The 20,061-nt window shown below is 35.4% G+C and overlaps 1 protein-coding gene across 1 annotated transcript in view; it reads left to right on the top strand.

The window, feature by feature from the left end:
• PTPRD (protein tyrosine phosphatase receptor type D) overlaps positions 1–14,446 on the top strand; it is a 520,100-nt gene extending 505,654 nt beyond the window's left edge. Inside the window, exons 30-35 of the mRNA XM_049616822.1 lie at positions 180–358; positions 971–1,097; positions 2,516–2,641; positions 5,852–6,006; positions 9,006–9,141; positions 10,650–14,446. Of these exons, the coding sequence (XP_049472779.1) occupies positions 180–358; positions 971–1,097; positions 2,516–2,641; positions 5,852–6,006; positions 9,006–9,141; positions 10,650–10,718 (792 nt within the window). The 3' untranslated portion in view covers positions 10,719–14,446. The remainder of the gene's footprint in view (positions 1–179; positions 359–970; positions 1,098–2,515; positions 2,642–5,851; positions 6,007–9,005; positions 9,142–10,649) is intronic.
• Positions 14,447–20,061: the final 5,615 nt, after the last annotated feature.

The raw sequence follows: 20,061 nt of genomic DNA, 5'->3' as shown, positions 1-20,061 counted from the left end.
ACTATATGGAATCATTAGGTAGAAGTGATAAGCAGTGCAGTTTGAAGAGTCCTTTGCTTTAAAATAAACAAAAGCTTTACTCTAAAGTTTTCCTCTAAAGAAGAAATCTTGGGTACATTGCGTCTAACTGTAAGCTAAAATTATCTTTGTCAGATTTTTTCTTTTTTTCTATTCAACAGCGTCTAGCCAGCTCTAAAGCTCACACCTCAAGATTCATCAGTGCCAATCTTCCATGTAATAAATTCAAAAATCGCCTTGTTAATATTATGCCATATGAATCCACAAGGGTATGCCTGCAGCCTATCCGAGGAGTAGAAGGATCTGATTACATCAATGCCAGTTTTATTGATGGATACAGGTATATACGCTTACTCCCCTGACAGTCCAAAACCTTGATATTTACATGTGCCCCAGTTTCATAAGCCAGAATGAATTTCATCTCAATTCAAAACATCTTCTTTATGCATAGGTCAGCATTCAGTCCCTTGGTGTTTGTTTGTTTGTTTGTTTGTTTGTTTTTTGGTAGGAGTAAGAAGAAGCAGTCATGGAGTCTTTATTCTTGCCTTTTGTACTCTTCCTTTAGAAACCATTTGGGTGTGGAAAGAGTTAATACAGAAGATTTATTTCATAAATGTAATAGATTATGTAAGAGTCCTTTCTACAAAGCAAAGCCATACCAGTGTTTAAGTGATTTGTGTGATACATAAAACCAAGCTATGAGCATTGCACTAAAATTTAAGTAATAATGAAGACCTACATGATAATAGTAACAAAGCAATTTCTTTTGCAAAGTCCCTCAAATATAGTAAACATTCTTATTTGATACACAATCTTAATGGACATTTACTACAACTGCAATGATAATATGTTTTCAGTGTTCATCCTTGGGTTTGGTGTTTACATATCATATGTGAACCTTTGCGTGTTCTCTGATTACTTTAACATGCTATTTTTATTCTCTATAATTCAGACAACAGAAAGCCTACATTGCTACCCAGGGGCCCTTGGCAGAGACCACAGAAGACTTCTGGCGGATGCTCTGGGAACACAATTCCACCATCGTTGTGATGCTCACCAAGCTGCGTGAGATGGGCAGAGTGAGTGTCTTCTCATAAGACATTCACCATGAAGAAATGACGATTTCATTCTAATAACCCAAGGGCCAACATCATTTCTTTGAAATGCAGAGTTCTCTGGTCACATTCTGGGCCATTCATTACTCTGTTGGTTTTTAACTTGCAAAGCCACATCAAGTTCTTTAATTTGTGTGTTTTGGAGAAAGATCTAGTATTTTGTTTCCAGTGAAGCATAATCATAAGGGCAAATAAGCAGATGCCCTTGTTTGACTTAGGTCCCGATTCTCAGCACAATCTTTTTTCTTTTTATTCTGGAAAAGCTTGAGTTTCATGAGCAAATGTACCCTCATTTCTCTGTGGGAATGAACTTGACTTCCTTACATCTGTGAAGCAAATTCTTATTTGCCCATTCTCCACCCAGGTTGAATAGTTACATAGTTTTTCCAAGGATATAATCTGGTAATCTCAGTTCTACTTTTTGAAAATGATTATTCTGAAAAATATATAAAATAGTATATGAGGCACTTGGGTGGCTCAGTTGGTTAAGTACCTGACTCTTGATTTCTGCTCAGGTCATGATCTCACAGTTGTGCAAGCCCCCATCAGGCTCGGCACTGGATGTGGAGTCTGGTTAAGATTTTCTCTCTCTCTCCCTCTGCCGTCCCCAGCTCGCTCTCTCTCTCTCTCTCTCTCTCTCTCTCTCTCTAATAAAATAATATAAATAGTATTAGAGATACCTAAGGAACTACCACTTAAATTCAATAGATGCAAGCATTTTGCTATATTTGCTTAAGATATTTTCTTTCTTTCTTCTTTGTATAAATTAAATGGTAGAGATGGATTTAAAACCCATCATTTAAACCACATAAAGAGAGCAAAAAAAAAATGTCAAACTAAGAAATTAACTTGACTATTCTGACTCTTCAGAGTTGACACTGCAAAATTTAGCCAAATCATTAAAACTGCCTAGACTTCAGTTTCCTCAGCTGACAAGGGAGACTAGACCAAATCAATATAGAAGTTTCTTTCTCCATTCACACTTGCTGGTTCTTATTATTCCATAATGCTCTGATGCAAGTCTCCTCTGGTGGTGCAATGCATGATAGATAGGGCCAGCATTATATCCAAGGACTGGTGTAATTATTTGGAGAACTTGTAGGTATGAAGACACTTATACTATCAAAGTATTCAATTTAATTTATGTGTATTAATAACCTTCTGTATGCCAATTCTGTGCTTTGTACCATGGGCAAATATTAAACCACATGATTTCCCTCTTCTCAGGGAACTTATGGCTTCAAAGAGAAAATGGGTCACATGCCATTGGAATGGCCTTGAATTTTGAACTTTTTTAATGAGAGAAAGAAATATGTAGATTGATAGATGATAGATAATATTTGTACTTTGTATGATTTGACATTAATCCTCTCTCCTTTTAGGAGAAATGTCACCAATACTGGCCCGCAGAACGATCTGCAAGATACCAGTACTTTGTTGTAGATCCCATGGCTGAGTACAACATGCCACAGTATATCCTAAGAGAATTCAAGGTCACAGATGCCAGGGTAAGTTGGCACAATCTTATGCTCTTAACCATTAGCTGAAAAGCAGTCTAAAATGAATCTCTGGGGAAGTCGCTGCATGGCTCAGCCAGTTAAGTGTCCAGCTCTTGATTTCAGCTCAGGTCATGATTTCATGGGTTCCTGAGATCGAGCCCCACACTGGGCTATGTGCTGACAGCACGGAGACTAAGTGGGATGTTTTCTCTCCCTTTCTCTCTCTGCCCACGCATGTGTTCTCTCTCAAAATAAATAAGCATCTCTGGAGAAACATCTGCCAAGTGATCATACTCCCAAAGTGTAAAGAAATAACTTATCTTGGAGGACTATTTTTTTTTTACTGTAAGAGTAACTTTTCCTCTGTCTGGCAAGTGTCCTCGCATGCAGGCTTGGCTTCCATTCAAACATAACATCTGGCAGCCCAACTTTGGGGATACACTTGGTGAGTGTGTGTCCTGGGAAGCATTTACTGATTGGTTGGCTGTGCTTATATTCACTTTCTCAGCTTATTCTCTTTGGAGCTTTTTTGACTTCTTCATTACTTGAAGCTGTAAATATGTTGTTGTTTTGCAAAGCCCTCTAGGTCATGTGGACTTAGAGGTTAATTTGGTATGATTTTAAAACTGCAGAGCAAATGGCATTCTTTAGAAGACTCTGACAAGCTTTGCACATTCTAATTTGATTCCTGGCATGGTTTATTCCTCGGTGTGCTAATGTGTCTGTCCATGAGAGCTGTGCACCCACGACCCTTGTTGGCTAATTTTCATTCTGCATTTCTTATCTAGATTGCTGAGTCCAAGGTTCAGCCCTGATGTAAGATGTTCTATGCATAAACTTTAATATCCTTGCCTTTGGCCACTTTCAAACCATGATTACAAACATATCTTAGGAGAGAGCAGGGTCAGTCCAAAGCCTTGCTTTGTTTTTGGAACTGTCACAGTAGGTGGGTTGAATGAAACTCCAGGATACAGCTATTTACTTGATCCACTGTTTTTTTTGTTTTTTTGCTTTTTTTTTTTTTTTTTTTTTTTTCTGGACAGCGGCTTTCCCAACCAATACTCATGTTTAGAGATTGTCTGCTAATCTCCAAAGCAGTGCCCTGGCTATTGGCCTAAAGTGAAGGAGAAATTGGTTAGCAGACTGGTTGGCCCAGGTGACAGATCTGTTAATCCCAGAAAGTCTGAAATCTTAACTACTCTGAAGGTGACCATACTCAAGATAGCAGTTAATAGCAGTTAAGTCCGTAGGTTGAGTTTTTTTAAGTTGCCCAAGTAAGCATGCTTTGGTTATACATACATACATACATACACACAGTTGCCCTTTCATAATTTGAAGATAGATATGTGAGTGAAAACCTTAAGTACATTCCAAGAAAATTCACCAACCATTTCTGATGGTAAAGACTGGGGGTTAGGCCCTGCAAATAACAGACACAATTTCTTTACTACTCCTCACTTGCCCAAATTAAGTCTGATCACAAAAAGAAAAAGAAATATTGAAGAACTTGTTCAAATTATTTTTTTAAAAGGCTCCCTGTGATTTTATAATTTTCTTCGCTGCCATAGCATTTGATGTTTGTGCTCCTAGTGTGTTTCTAATCTGAACTTAGCAGTTTAGAGAGTGAGTTGGCACTTGGAAGACAGTATTGTTAAACAGGTAACCTTTAAATGGAGTCAGCTGGTCTCTCCTCCAAATAGTAAGGGTTTGTGCACATGACCTCTTCTTGCTGCTAAAAGCAACTGTAGTCAGAAATGAAATCCCCAGGATATTCAGAGGAGGACAAATCTGCATTACCTAGCCTTTGGCTTCCTTCCTGTGCTTTCCAAACCTTTTCCAGAAACAGAGGGAAGTAAATCATGCTTCCAGGTTACCATCCATAAGTTAGTTATGGGGCCAAGCAGTTATTTGCATATTCCTCAGTGTTCCCACAAAGTTAATGTGATCTTCCTGTTTTATCAAATGATGACAGTCAGGAATATGCCCTTTTCCTGTGGAAAACACAAGACACAAGTTATGTATGCCCATCTCAAGCTAAGCCATCCCCTCCTCTCAGTCTGACTGAATGGGAAAGATTGGGTCTCTGTCTACTTAACCAGAATCTTGGGAACATGCATACCCATATCCAAAGGCTTTTAAAGGGAAAAGAGATGTTACAAAAATGGAAAGAAGGAACAAGTTGAAGGCTTAACTGGGAGCAGTGCCTCTTCAAATAGGATCAGTCTTTCCAAGCATGGAATTTGGACCCTCTCCCTCTCAGCGGATTCAGCGAAGAAAGTTTATGGCCATTATTCTTATTCCTCCAATTAAAGAGAGGGTCCCTTCTGCTTTTCTTGTGCTTCTGAAAACACTGTTCTAGAAGGAATCAGAGGCACATTAGTAGATCTTTCTCAAATCATTTATACTTCATGAGTCAGAGTAGTTTTGCCTAATCACTTTAAAGATTCCTCTCATATCCAGCTTGTTTTCTTTCCATTGGTCTGTCTGTTAAACTCCCCACAGTGCCTAATTCCTGTGGTCAGCCAGAAGAGTGCTTTTTCAGAATAGAGTGTTTATTTGATAATAATCTCTTTTATCTCCTTGAGGGACCCCTTACTTCCTTCCCACCCAACAGCATAGTTGCATAACACATGCTATATACACTACCATGGCTAGAAATTGTATGCCTCTGAGACATGTGGGGCATCGAGATTAACAGCTACCCAGTTGGTGTCAGATCCTTTTAGTGTCACTATTTGTCATTTGACAATGGTAGATATAAGCAAGCACAGCAGACGGGAAGTTATTGTGACAATAGCAAAATCTCTGGTCTGGATGACATGCCTAGTTGCTCCTTTCAATATTAAGTTATTGGCTCCTGAAATTTTTAAAATAGAGTATATATGTTCCACTTTGGTTTTGAAGGCAAATTTTGGATCATGGAAGCATTTACTAATATGGGAACTAGATGGCTTTTTACAAGAACCCAGGTTTTTACTTGGGCATCTCCAGACTGAATTTGCAATTTAAATATATGTGAATATAGACAGTGTTAATAACAGATAAGACACACATGTGACTAAATTTCTAGTTAAACATGTTTCTAACACCCCCCACACCTCTTTTTTTTTTTTTTATTCTTTTTGGAAAAAAAAATATTCCTGCTGCTGTGGTCTGTACACTGGCTGGATCTTCCTGGTATCCTCCTCTGTGGCTGGGTATGTGGCTTTCTTTGTATAGGACGGACAGTCCCGAACAGTGAGGCAGTTCCAGTTCACTGACTGGCCAGAGCAAGGAGTGCCAAAGTCTGGAGAAGGATTTATTGACTTCATTGGCCAAGTACATAAAACAAAAGAGCAGTTTGGCCAAGATGGGCCCATTTCAGTCCATTGCAGGTGAGTTAACTATCAAGAATGATGAGTTTCCATTTGTGATGAATATGATAGTAACTTTGAAAATGTGCATTGCTTTCTATTCATTGTCAGTACAAGCTTATTGTAGTGAATCAGTATAATTGATATTTTATTTTCAGACATATATTGTAAAATCTAAAGCAAGTCTCATTTCTCTCTTTTCAAAAATAAATGAAAATAACAAGAGATAAGATTTTTATCCCCAAATTTTACATCTTTTAACAAAGACCGAACTGCATTTTTTCCCTTACCTAGTTTACCTTAGCAGGAATTGTTGGCATATCCCCTCATGATAATTTGTTCAGTTAATTATTTCTTACTTATTCTACTTCCATAGCATTACACTGATAACTATTCTTCTCTATCTCCTGTGTTTGTCTTTTTAGGAAACCCATAGTTATCAAGCCTTAATGATAATACTAATTCTTGCCAGTCAGTAAATGATTAGAATGGTACCTCAGTTAAAATTGCAATTTGCTTGAAAATTGTTGCTATATCAGAAAATGAAGCACCTTCAAGTTAATTATTTTCAATAGTTTCCATGGCATTTTATAATTCAAGTCATTGAAGTTAATAGAAATAGCAAGTAAACGGTTCAGAAAGGACACTCACCATAAATTTAGTGCTTTTGGAAGTTGTTATGGAGAAACCCTCCAACAAAAGGAATTCACCTAATTTTATTTAAACTAACATATTTTCAGATTCTATCAATTTGAAGTCTCAATTTCTAATCCCTTTATGGTCGAAATCTTAAGGGAATTTACTTTAAAAATTTATTTTGCTTGAAAAAATGAAAGGGAAGGGAAGGGGGAACAGACAGGAAAAGGAAGGGGGAAAGGAAGGGTAAAAAATGGAAAATAAAAGAAAGACATAGATGCCAAACTATGATTTTTAGTGATCTGGAAGACAAGATCTCAAAATAGGAGAAATATTCAATTTAGGCTTTAAGATACCTGAGTTCTAGCCTCACTTCTGTCATCATTTAGCTTTGTGACTGTAGGGTGATTTCTCTTGATCTCAATTTTCTCAGCTCATCTCTGAGATTCTTTCTAGCACATCATGTTCCCCAGACATGGCATATTCTATGAGTAGTGGATCTTAGTTATTCACATTAGCTTTGTGTTCAGTTATCCAAAATCCTTTGTTCTAGACAACCAAAGAGCGTGTAGGGAATAACATATATACTCCAATATTCAGACACAATGGATGGTATAGATTGGAGTTAAATTACCTGAGTATTCCCCTTAACTTTCTACATAAGTTGCCCAAATGCTAATTCAAACTTTTCTAGTATAAACTATAAAAAAAGGATATATTTAATATATGTTTTTAACTTTAGACATTGCCATAAAGTTAAGTGTATAAATGTGTTTACTTCCCATTGCTTTTACCATCACAAAATGATTTAAATACTTCTTTAGTATAAGGAGTTTACCTATGACCTGTTTATATATACACACACACACACGCACACACACACACATATGTATATATATACACACATATATATCTGACTTCTAGATATTTTACCTTATCTGGGAATATCCTTAAAATACTATTCACCTCATTTACAAGTTATTAAACTAGCATTCTGAAGTCAATAAATTCAGAAGTTGTAAGGCTACTGTCTGTTATTTTCTTGAAAGCACCTAGTAGAAATCCAGAAATCCTATATTTTGATACATTTGAGCAATCAAATCAAGGTTAAATAGACTCTGGAATACCTGGACCATTCAGGGGGGAAAAAAAAGATCATAAATCACAGCCTCTCAGGAGTAAGAGAGACTTTCAAGGTTGAAAGGGACCTTCAAGGTCATCTACTCTCTTAACAGAGAACCTTGACTACTCCTGGACATCTTCAGCCACTTAGTATAGACTGCCCATGGATTTTAAAGCTGCACTTAACATTTCTGTTTGGGATCTTTAGAAAACCCAGTTTATAAAGGGACCCACTATTTATATATGCCTGTCAGCTACATCCCCAAGTAAATGAATCCATCCATTTTCTACAGCCTGTACCCAAGCGTTACACATGCCGTTTAATTAGGATCCAAAAATGTAGGGATTTTTCAGATTATTCACTCTTCTCCTCATTACCTAAACCTCCAGATGCTTTCCTACTTTTTAAGAGCACAAAAGCTATGAATTAATTTTCTTCTCTAGCTGCAGTGAACATTCTGGAATTATCTTAAAACAATAAAGAAAACAAAGTCAAAACATTGCTAATGTGGTAGAAAGAATCCTGGTGTTTTAGCTCCTGAACATCTAAAACTAGTAGATAAACATATAGCTCATTTTTTTAAGGTAAGACCCCTTTGAGAATCTGTTAAAGTCTTAATTTTCAGCAGAGAGAACAAATATATATACATTTACACAATATGTACATATAAGACATTCACCAACCCTTCTAAAGAATAAATAAGAATCCTGTATCAAAAATCCCATAACAGAATCTGTTTTCTCAAATCAAAACTAATGTCTAAATTTGAAGAGTCTATAAGCCTTCTTATTTATTGACATGTCTAAATGATGAAACATCCTGCATAGATTGTAAGTGACTACAGGAAATAAATAAAATTGAAATCTACCTTACCTTATCAAAATTATTTCACACTTTAAAAATATTAAGCAGGCAAGGTTTACAATTTCAGGATCTGCATGAAGAGTATTAACCTATATTTGACTTACCATTCCCTGCATCTATTTATTTCCCATATTTATGTTTCCTGCATCTTACCAAATCCCAGTTGAAAAGTCATTGTGTTAGTAGGACTTAATTACTCTACATTCATTCTCACATTTTACCATGACACATTTTCCTAAGAGTAGTCATTTTTAATGCAACACCACATTTTCCTGAACATTGCTGTGGAAGAACCTGATGTCATATGGAAACAGGTGCACATATGTCTGCTTCCAAGCAAACGTGGTGAAGACTATGAGTGTCGCATCCAGTAACGCTGTCTTTGTTATTATGACAGTGCGGGCGTCGGAAGAACTGGAGTCTTCATAACACTAAGCATTGTTTTGGAAAGAATGAGATATGAAGGAGTTGTAGATATCTTCCAGACTGTCAAAATGTTAAGAACACAACGACCAGCCATGGTACAGACAGAGGTGAGAAAAATCTCCATGAGTTTGTCACATCTCAAGAACCAAATAATAGGTTTTATTAGCCAGGACCTCATAGAATCCAGAGACTTGACAACAGAACAAGATACAGGAAAATATTGTAGGAAAAATCCAGTTGTTTAGTACTTTTGAACCTCATTCTTTCCCCTCTGTGTATGCCATTTTATATATTTGGATCCTGGAAAGGCCCTAGAGACATTAATACCCCATATTCTCTCCTAATAACTGATAATGAAATTCTTATTTTTTTTAGAATAATATGAGTTTGTGATATAGCCAGTCTGGCATACTGACTGTTCATTTCTAATGAGTGAGTGTTTCTGCTCCTCAAAAGGCCGCCAAATTATACAATTTATATGTATTCCTAAATTCATTACCCACAATATCTTCCAAATTGTGATTTCAAAATAGTACAAGCATTTGGCTTGCACTGCCCAAAGCATGATGTCGGCCTGACAAACTTAATGGGTGCTGAGGGTAGCAGAGGGAAATTGGACGTTTAAAAACCCTTTAACATTTAGCCAAGCAACTTACTGTGACAACATAGGGAAGCAAATTCCATTTATTTTGCATTACCATTTTTATTATAAAAAAATGCACATTTAAGCAAAATAGAAACTATCTACTTTCAGCCCCATTGGCTACTGAAAATAACTTTCTTTTATGGCAAAAATTCTACTTTTTCTCTCTCCAACAATGCCCCAACTTATTCCAATATGACAATGTTCTTTCCTGTCTGAAAAAGGACATGTTTCAAGTTACTTTATTTTAATGTAGGCCGTTCTAGAACAGATAACCAGCAATCACAATGAATTAGGCCAAATGACACGGGTGTTTTTTGATATAGGCAGCCAGTCTTGATGCCACTTTCAGGGGATGAAAAGCTTGAAACTCCAGAGCCCTCTGTAAATGGCTTTATGTATCTACTATTCCTCACCCTTACTTAAATAATAACATCAGAAATGATGGTGGGTAATTCTGATTGCAGGTACTAAGGTCTACTATCTGATACGATTTTTTTTTTATTCAAATTATTTTTTCAATAGCCCAGAAGATCCAGGTTTTTCTCAGGACAATGTGTGTCTGAATTAGCCTCTCTTTAATATTGCAAACTGAGAATAAGTTATCACAAATAAGCAGATAGTTGTAAAAGACAGCAGTGATATGTTCACATGTTCGGTATTGGTAATTGTTTGGTACTGCTTGGAGAAATGCTCACACTGTCTGGAAGATAATATTCACTCTAGCCATTACAACTTAGGAATAAGGAGACTATTTTAGTCAAACTGATTGGTGAAGTGAACAGACACCCCATGAGGCTGATCATTCTTTGCTCACTAAAACGGATCGATCATTGGATTGAATTAATTGATGAGAGTAGTGATTTTGCCCCCATCCAGTTGTAACTGGTTTTGGAATTTGATTTTCATCTTTCTATTAAAATGTACTCACAGCCACTTGTCCTGTTTCTTCCCATGCTTGGTCTCCTGCAGGACCAGTACCAGTTCTGCTACCGAGCCGCACTGGAGTACCTGGGCAGCTTTGATCACTATGCAACGTAGAAACCCCTGACCCCCTTTGGGTTCTTACTGCAGGCCCTTCAGTATCCACGGAGTCTCTTCTGAGCCATACAGGGCACTCGAGAAGTCCTTCTTAACTTCTAGCTAACTACCACTTAGTGGGACTATTACAAACAAAACAAAATAAAAACAAACTCTTCTGGGTGGACCAAGAATTCACAGTTTAATAATCTAACCTGAAAAATAATAAAGAGAATCCTGACTGATGAGGCATCTGAAGGATTTTATTTACAGATACCTCAAGGATTCAAAATAAAGGGAAGAAGAAATCACAGCAAAGAACCACCATCTTGTTCAGGATTGCTTGTTAGGTGTGAGGAGAAATTGCCAGAGTCCTGCAGTTCAGTGCAAGATGTTTGCTGGTGTGGCTTCTCATAGGATAAAATGGACTCTGCTGCGACATCGCCCCTTCCCACCATACTGCTCATAATAACATTTCAGGGGGAATGGGGGGAAATGTTTAAAAAGAAAGTCTTTGATTTAGTTTTTTAGTATTGTAAAGATACTGCTGACCTGTGCTTCATTTTTAACTGTGTAAACTTTTTTTTAACAAAATGTATCATTCGATAAAGTGAATTTTAAAAAAAGATACATAACTCTTCATTTTTTATTTCCAAATTGTAGGTTTTTTTTAAGCTGTAGAACTGTTATCTGTAATATCTTGCTGTAGAAATAATCAAATAATTTGAACATTTGCACATTTTTGTGCAATATTCTTAATCTACAGTATTGGTCTTGTCAGATTACTTTTACACTTCTGTTCAGTTTTGGTTGGTGAGAAAGTACCCGTTCTCTTCAAACAGTAAAAGAGAAGTTCATTTTGTTTTGTTTTATTTTTGGAATCAACAGGGAGGCGCAAAGTATAAAGTTGCTGCTAACATATATACATATATATCCATATTTTACAGGGGTGTCTATGTATATATAGACAGTGTGTCCACACAAAAAGATAGATATAGCTATCATTCAGTTCTTCCATGATTTTGTTTTGTTTTTTGTTTTGTTTTTGTTTTTGTTTTTTTGGGTCTTTTTTTAGGTAGAAAAGCTATTATAAACATCTTTTTCAATTTGTTATTAATTTTATGACATATGGGTATTTCTTAATATCATAAAGTTTTAATTTTAAGGGAAATGAGGAATGCACATCAGTGATTGTCAAACCTCACCCCCTAATTTCCTACCCAGTCTCCCCCCACCCACCTACTCATATTCAGATATCCTTTGTTAGCCAGGCTTCCAACAAAGTTCAATATTTCTAACACTCTAGTGCAATAAAAAAATTAACTATCTAAGAGGTGTGCATGTGGGAAAGGTCAGTGCATATCCCTTTAGGAGGGGAGAATGTTGTAATATATCAGCTATCAAGTTGTTTAAAAACAATGTATTCAATCGTATATTGTCTATAGTATGTGCTATGAAACTTGCATTTATGATATGTAACAGGGGCAAAGCCAAACTCATGTTACTCTGTTCAGTCAGAAACATTTTGTGGCATACAGCACTCCTGGCAAGTGCTGTACTTTTCCTTTTGGTTTTAGTTATGCATTTAGAGTGCCTTATAATTGATGCCTATTTTAATAGCATTTCTTTTTAGCTTTTGGTTATTTTCATTAGTTGTTCATATATGTTACTCTTCCAATTAAAGCATTATCTGTTTACCACATGTACAAAAACTCTTTGAATAATATGCATTCCTAGTTTTCAACTAAGTCGGGGATGTTAGTGATTTTACCAGCCCAAAGCACTTGGATAATCAGGGCCCTTCCTTTCATGATTGCCAACATCAGGAAAAGCTACTTGTTTTATTTAGAATCCTTTCCAAATCTATTCTGTAACATTCAGTAACTACACCAAACTTATTTTAGTGATAAATATCATTGTCAACTTTGGAATATACTCACTAGTCCATTAGGATTTTTCTAAAAGGGGAAATTGAGCAACTGTTTATTTTCCAATATAATTCCAAATTTTCCAACAAAATTGCTATAGTAAGCCATGTATAATGGCATGAGTTTGCCGTATCTTATATGATTTTAAAGAACCCTCAAAATATCCAAGGAACTCCTAAAGAGTTTTGGTATAGATAGAATATTTTGGTTTAATTTTAACTTCATTGGTGTTCAGCATACAAAGATTTTTGTTTTCCACATTTTACCATTACTAGTAGAATGAAATCCAAGAGACCAAACACTTGCAAGCATCTTATTTGAGCACTTTTGTATAAAAAAGAAAAAAAAAAGGAAAAAAAAAGAAAGAAAAAAAAGAAAAAAAATAATACTAAAAAAAAAAAAAAAAGTATCTAGAAGGCTACCTCAGAATGAGACTCTCTAACCTACATCAGAACCAGAGAAGAATGTGCACTATGTGGATCTGTTGTTTTCTTTTACTTTGTATCTTTTGGAAATTTATCCAAGTGCCAGATTACTGAGTGCTGTGATTTTCATTTAGTGAAACAAAGGGGGTCAGACAGACTTGCAGACATGCCATGTTAGACATGTAGAATATGATGGTGTCTAATGCACAAAGACAACTGGCCAGTGAGCAGTTTCTCTCCCTGAAGTAAAAACTGTCCATTTGGCAAAGGGAAAGAGAATAATCACAAGAAGAAAATCAATGGGATGCATACCATACAAACAAGGCGGAGACTAGGTATCTTACTGTTTAGGCGCTGTTCAGAGAACTAACTCCCTTACTGTCATTGATGTGCATTCCACTCTGTGCAACCATTCTAGTTTGATTTTCCCAGGTAAACATCTTTATCTACCATAACCATAAACTTTCAAGTTTCCAATTATTTTCATCATCATAACCAGTACGGTGCTATTATTTACCTATGTACGTGTAGTTATGTATAATTTTGTAATTAGTTACAATGGTAAAAAAAAAATCAAAATATATAAAAAGTGATTTGTACAGAACTTTATTTTAGCTCTTTTTTAAAAATGATTTGCATGGTTAGACAACGGCGAGGACAGCCAGGGGAGGGAAGGGCCTCTAGGGAACTTTGCACTTTCTATACCTTTGTACTATGCACTGCCCTATTGATTCTACACCCAATAATGTTATTACTTGAACCCATCTGTAAGAAACTGCTTCAGAAATTCATTTGTGTGTATGTAAATAACACAACATCGATGCAGGAAGGGAAAAAATTCTTCAGTAACGTAGAGATTTTTTTCTTTCCTGTTTATTTTTGGGTTTGCCTTGTTTTAGTCCCTCCTTTTTATTTTTAATTCCCTTTTCTTTTTCCTTTATGGGCTTTGATTTCCTTGGGGTTTATGGGTGCCCTGATACTCCAGCAGAGATCAGAAGGCTACAGATCCATCCTATCCATCTGTATGTGGCTTTGCCATTCAAGCTTGGAGTGTCTTTACAAAGATAATAACAGTTGTGTTCTTTGCTCTCGTTTTGGATGCATAGACTGAAAAATTAAAAAAAAAATAACTTGTAAAATGGCTTGTTAAAAAATACAATTACCTCTAATTAGTAGTACGCGTAAATGTTTTACAGAATGAAAGGCGTGCTTTTTATTTTCTTACTTCGTTACATTGGTGGCGAAAGAAGTCTGTATGAAAATCAGTTCTTTGCTGACACAAGTTCCATTTGTTACAAATGAATTCTAATAAAAATGTCAGTGTTATGCAGCCCTTGGCCTTTGCTTTTGTCCACTCAAGTGCTTTGGTTTTCAACTGAGTATATATATCCCCTTTTCTCCTCTGGCTATCTGGTAAGTTCATTTGTACTAATAGTAATTCAGCTTACCAAGAGGCTGCTACCTACAGGTGCCTGCCTTGAGTTGAACACCTTTCACTGGTGAGCAAAGTGAGGCTTAGAAAAATAGTTTACTATTCATACAGGAAGAAGGAGGCCCTTTGTATCATTCAAAATAGAGCTCATGGGCAATCTTTAACTCTGTAGATGACCACTCTGTAAATTTAAGGATTTCAGCATATATTATCATCTTGAAACAACAGATCTCTCTCACACATATAAAAGTAACCCCATAATGTTAACTTCTTAAGCTTTTTGGAAAACTTCTTATTCTTAACTTTTTAAGAAAATGGTTGGCCTGAATTGTTTTTTCAGTTATTCAATATTAAGGGTTAGAACTATTCTAGGCATTGAGATGCATATGGATATATAAGATGCTGCTGCTTGCGCAGAGACTACAGCCTAGGAAAAAAAGCTGGCATCAAAAAAATAATAAAAATACACTCTAACAAATGTTTTGAAGGAAAGTAGAGGATTCTTGAAGTTAGGACTTTGAATTGTTAGGGACAGGAAGTCTGATTCACCTTGGCTTACAAGGAAAGGAAAGTGTTGACACATGTACTAAAAGATTAGGAGTGCGCTCATAGGTAAAGAGTAGGAATACATTCCTAATCATTAGGCACAGCTGCATTTGGGGCTCAGGTGATGTCTCCCAGCCTGGTTTTGACTTTCTTACTGTCAGTTTTAAGCAAACTTTGTGTACCTGAAAGCTTCACCACAGGCGAGTAAGTGGAAGAATTTACTTTCCCAGTAACACATATAGAGGTTTTTGAATGGAATGGAGGCTTCTTGTCCCTCAGTGATGTGATTTGGGTTGAGTGATCATCTCAAGATGCAGTTATGGATAGAAGAGAATGTGCTCATTGAGTTGTCAAAGGAGGGTTTAAGGTGGCTGTCACCTTGCTACATGCAAATGAATATGGTAGGCCTACAGACTGCAAGTCAACCTGATGAGATAAGGTAAGGCAAAGCACAGGTATTTTTGGTATTATTAAAACTACTTGGTTGCCATGGAAATAGGGAATAAATCAATTATCCATATATTATTTTGGAAATCCTGATAGTGAATAGACAACTAGAGGCTTTTTTTTTCTCCTTCATTTTTTCTCTCCACCTAATTGGCTTTTAATTTGCAGGTTTGACCACCCTACTGTTTGTGTAAGCACACAATCCTTGGCCATAAAACAAGACAAAAAGTTCAAGGTGAATCATATTTGTAATTTTAATCACTGTGATGCCTTATTTTAATCAGATGTCTGAATGGAATGCCAAAGAAGACAAAATAGCTAATTTCACATGTAAACACACATGGAGATATTATTAGTTAATAATAATTTGCTAAAAAAAAGACATGGAGACAAATGAAAATGAACACATAATATCCAAAATCTTTGGGATGCAGCAAAAGCAGCTCTAACAGGGAAGTTTATAGCAATACAGGACTACCTCAAGAAGGTAGAAAAATCTGAAACAACTTAGACACAAAGGATGTAGAAAAAGAATAACAAACAAAGCCCAAAGGCAGTAGAAGGAAGGAAATAAAGATAAGAGCAGAAATAAAAACTAGAGAGACAGAGACAGAGAGAGAACAGATCTTTGAAAAGATAAAATTGATAAATTGTTAGCCAGACTCATCAATATAAAAAGGAGAACTCAAAATCAGAAATGAAGGAAGAGAAATAACAACTGACACACAGAAATACCAAGAATTATGAGACTATTATGTAAAATTGCTTGATAAACTGGAAAAGCTAGAAGATATGAATGAATTCCTAAAAATATATGAGCTCCTAAAACTGAATCAGGAAGAAATAGAAACTTTGAACAGAACAATTATTAGAAATGAAATTGAATCAGTGATCCAAAAAAAAAAAAAAAATTCCCACAAACAAAAGTCTAGGACTAGATGGCTTCACAGGTGAATTCTACCAAACATTTTAAGAATTAATACCTGCTTTTCTCAAACTATTCCAAAAGATAATAAGGAAAGCTTCCAAACCCATTCTATGAGGCCAGCATTATCCCAATATCAAAACCAGATAAGTACACTATAAACAACAACGATACTATAGGCCAATATCTCTGAAGAACATTGATGAAAAAATCCTTAACAAAATACTGGCAAACCGAACTCCTATACCACAAACGAATAGGGTTTATTCCACAGATACAAGGGTGCTTCAATATTTGCAAATTAATCAATGTGATAATCACATTAACAAGAGAAAAGATGAAAAACGTATATTGTCTCATAGGTGGAGAAAAAAGCATTTGATAAAGTACAATATTCATTTATGATAAAAATCCTCAGCAAAGTAGATTTAGAGGGAACATACCTCAACATAACAAATGCTATACATGAAAAATCCACAGTTAACATCATAGTGGTAAAAAACTGAGAGCTTATCCCTTAAGATCAGGAACAAGACAAGCATGTCCACTCTCACCACTTTCACTTAATATAGTATTGGAAGTCCTAGATGAAGCAATAAGACAAGAAAAAGAAAAGATATCCATATTGGTAAAGAAGAAGTGAACATGTTACTACCTATAGGTAACATGATTCTATATATACCAAATCCCCAAACTCCCCAAAAACCTAGAACTGATAAATGAATTCAGTAAAGTCACAGGATACAAAATTAATATACAGAAATGTGTTGCATTTCTATACATTAAGTAGTATAAAGTAGTATAAATTGTATAAAGTAACAAAGTAGTATAAAGAGAAATTAAGAAAACAATCATTTACAATTATACCAAAAAGAATAAAATACCTAGAAATAAAATTAACCACAGAAGTGAAAGTCCAAACTCTGAAAACCATAAAACACTACTAAGTTGAAGATGGCACAAGAAAATGTAAAGATATTCCAAGCTCATGGATTGGAAGAACTAATATTGTTAAATGTCCATATACCCAAAGCAATCTACGATTTAGTGCAATCCCTGTCAACACACAAATTGCATTTTAACAGAACTAGAACAATTTGTATAGAATCACAAAAGACCCCATGTAGCCAAAGCAATTTTGAGAAAGAACAAAGCTGTTGGTATCACAATTCCAAATTTTAAGATATACTACAAAGCTATAATAATCAAAACAATATAGTACTGACACAAAAATAGACACATAGATGATTGGAACAGAATAGAGATCCCTGAAATAAACCCACACTTATGTGGTCACTTAACCTATGACAAAGAAGACAAGAATATACAATGAAGATAAAACAGTATCTTTAATAAATGGTTCTGGGAAAACTATACAGCTACATGGAAAGGAATGAAACTGGGCCAGGATTTTTACACCATATACAAAAATAAACTCAAAATGGATTAAAAACCTAAATGTGAGACCTGACACCATAAAACTCCTAGAAGAACACATAGGCAGTAATTTCTTTGACATCATCCATAGAAACATTTTCTAGACATATCACCTCATGCAAGGGTAATAAAAGCAAAAGTAACTACTAAGACTATACCATAATAAAAGTCTTTTGCACAGCAAAGAAAACAGAATGAAAAGGTAACCTACTGAATGGGAGAAGATATTTGCAATTGATTATCTGATAAAAGGTTAATATCCAAAATATATAAAGAACTTTCACAACTAAACACCAAAAAAAAACCCAAATAAAAATAGACCTTTTTCATTTTATTTTTTTTAGACATTTTCCAAAGAAGACATAGAGATGGAGAACAGATACATGAAAATATGCTCAACATCATTCATCATCAGGGACATGCATATTGAAACCACAATGAGATATCATTTAACACCTGTCATAATAGAATCAAAAAGACAAGAAATATCAAGTATTAGTGAGGATGTGGAGAAAAAGGAACCCTCATGCACTGTTGGTGGGAATGCAAATAGATATAGCCACTGTGGAAAACAGTATAGAGTTCCCTCAAAAAATTAAAAATAGAAATACCATATGATCTAATAATTCCACTACTGAGCTTTTACCTTAAGAAAACAAAAACACTAATTCAAAAAAATATATATGCACCCATATGTTTATTACAGCATTATTTATTAATAGCCAAGATATGGAAGTGTCCATCCAAGTGTCCATCCATAGATGAATGGATGTTTGTGTGTGTGTGTGTGTGTGTGTGAGAGAGAGAGAGAGAGTGACTGTGATGGGATACTACTCAGCCAAAGAAAAGAATGAGATCTTGCCATTTGCAACAACATCGATGGGCCTAGAAGGTATAATTCTAAGTGAAATAAGTCAGTCAAAAATAAATACCACATGATTTCACTCATGTGTGGCATTTAAGAAAAAAATGAACAAATAAGGAAAAAAAGAGACAAAAAGACTCTTAAATACCAAGAACAAACTGGCGGTTGCCAGAGGGAAGGTAGGTGGGGAGAATGGGTGATATAGAAAAAGTGGATTATGAGGTACAAACTTCCACTTACAGAATAAACAAGTCATGGTGATGAAAAATAGGGAATATGGAATATAGTCAAGGTGACTGTAACAACATTGTTTTGTGACAGATGGTGACTACACTTAATGCAATGAGCACTGATAGAATTATTGAATCATGTTGTATACTTGAAACTAATATAACATTGTATGTTAATCATACTTCAGTTAAAAAAAACTAAGAACTAAACACTAAAAAAAAATGAAATGCTCTATTAACAAATGGCCAAAAGGATCTGAATAGTCATCTCACCCAAGAAGATATACAGATGGCAAACAAGCCTGTGAAAATATGGTCAATATCATTTGTTATTATGAATTGTAAATACCAGTGCATACCTCTTAGAATGGCAAAACTTCAAAACACTACAAACACCAAATGCTAATGAGGAAGTGGAGAAACATGAACACTCATTCATTGCTTATGAGAATGCAAAGAAATACCGCTTCATTGGAGGACATTTTAGCAGTTTCTTACAGAGCTAAACCCATTCGTACCATACAATCCAGCAATCACTTTCCTTGATAATTACCCAAAGGAGCTGAGAGATTATGTCCACACAAAAAACTGTACAGAGATGTTTATAGCAGCTTTACTCATATTTGCCAGATCCTGAAGGTACTCAAGATGCATTTCAGCAGATGAATATACTGAAACATTGATACAAGCAGACAATGAATTATCATTTGGTGCTTTAAAAAAAAGCTTTTTTTTCTTTACTTTTCTGTAAAGTTATGGAAAGTTATGGAGGAGACTTAAATACCTACTGTTAAGTGATGGAATCAAATCTGGAGAAAGTACATACTGCATGATTTCAATTATATGACATTCTGGAAAAATCAAAACTATAAAGAGAATAAAAACATCAATAGTTTTGTGAGGGAGGGGAATGAATAAATACAATTCAGGGGATTTTTAGGGCACTGAAGTTATTCTATATCATGCTATACTGGTAGATACATGTCATTATACATTTGTCAAAACCCACAGAATGTACTATGCAGAATGAACCCTACTGTAAACTACTGATTTTGGGTAACTTTGGTGTTAATGTAAGTTCATCAATTTTAGGATATGTAATATTCTGATGTGAGATGTTTATAGTAGG

This window comes from Panthera uncia, chromosome D4 (genome assembly GCF_023721935.1).
Source record: "Panthera uncia isolate 11264 chromosome D4, Puncia_PCG_1.0, whole genome shotgun sequence".
Lineage (NCBI taxonomy): Eukaryota > Metazoa > Chordata > Mammalia > Carnivora > Felidae > Panthera > Panthera uncia.
Note: the sequence above shows the minus strand (reverse complement) of the source record. Positions and strands in the feature narration are given on the sequence as shown.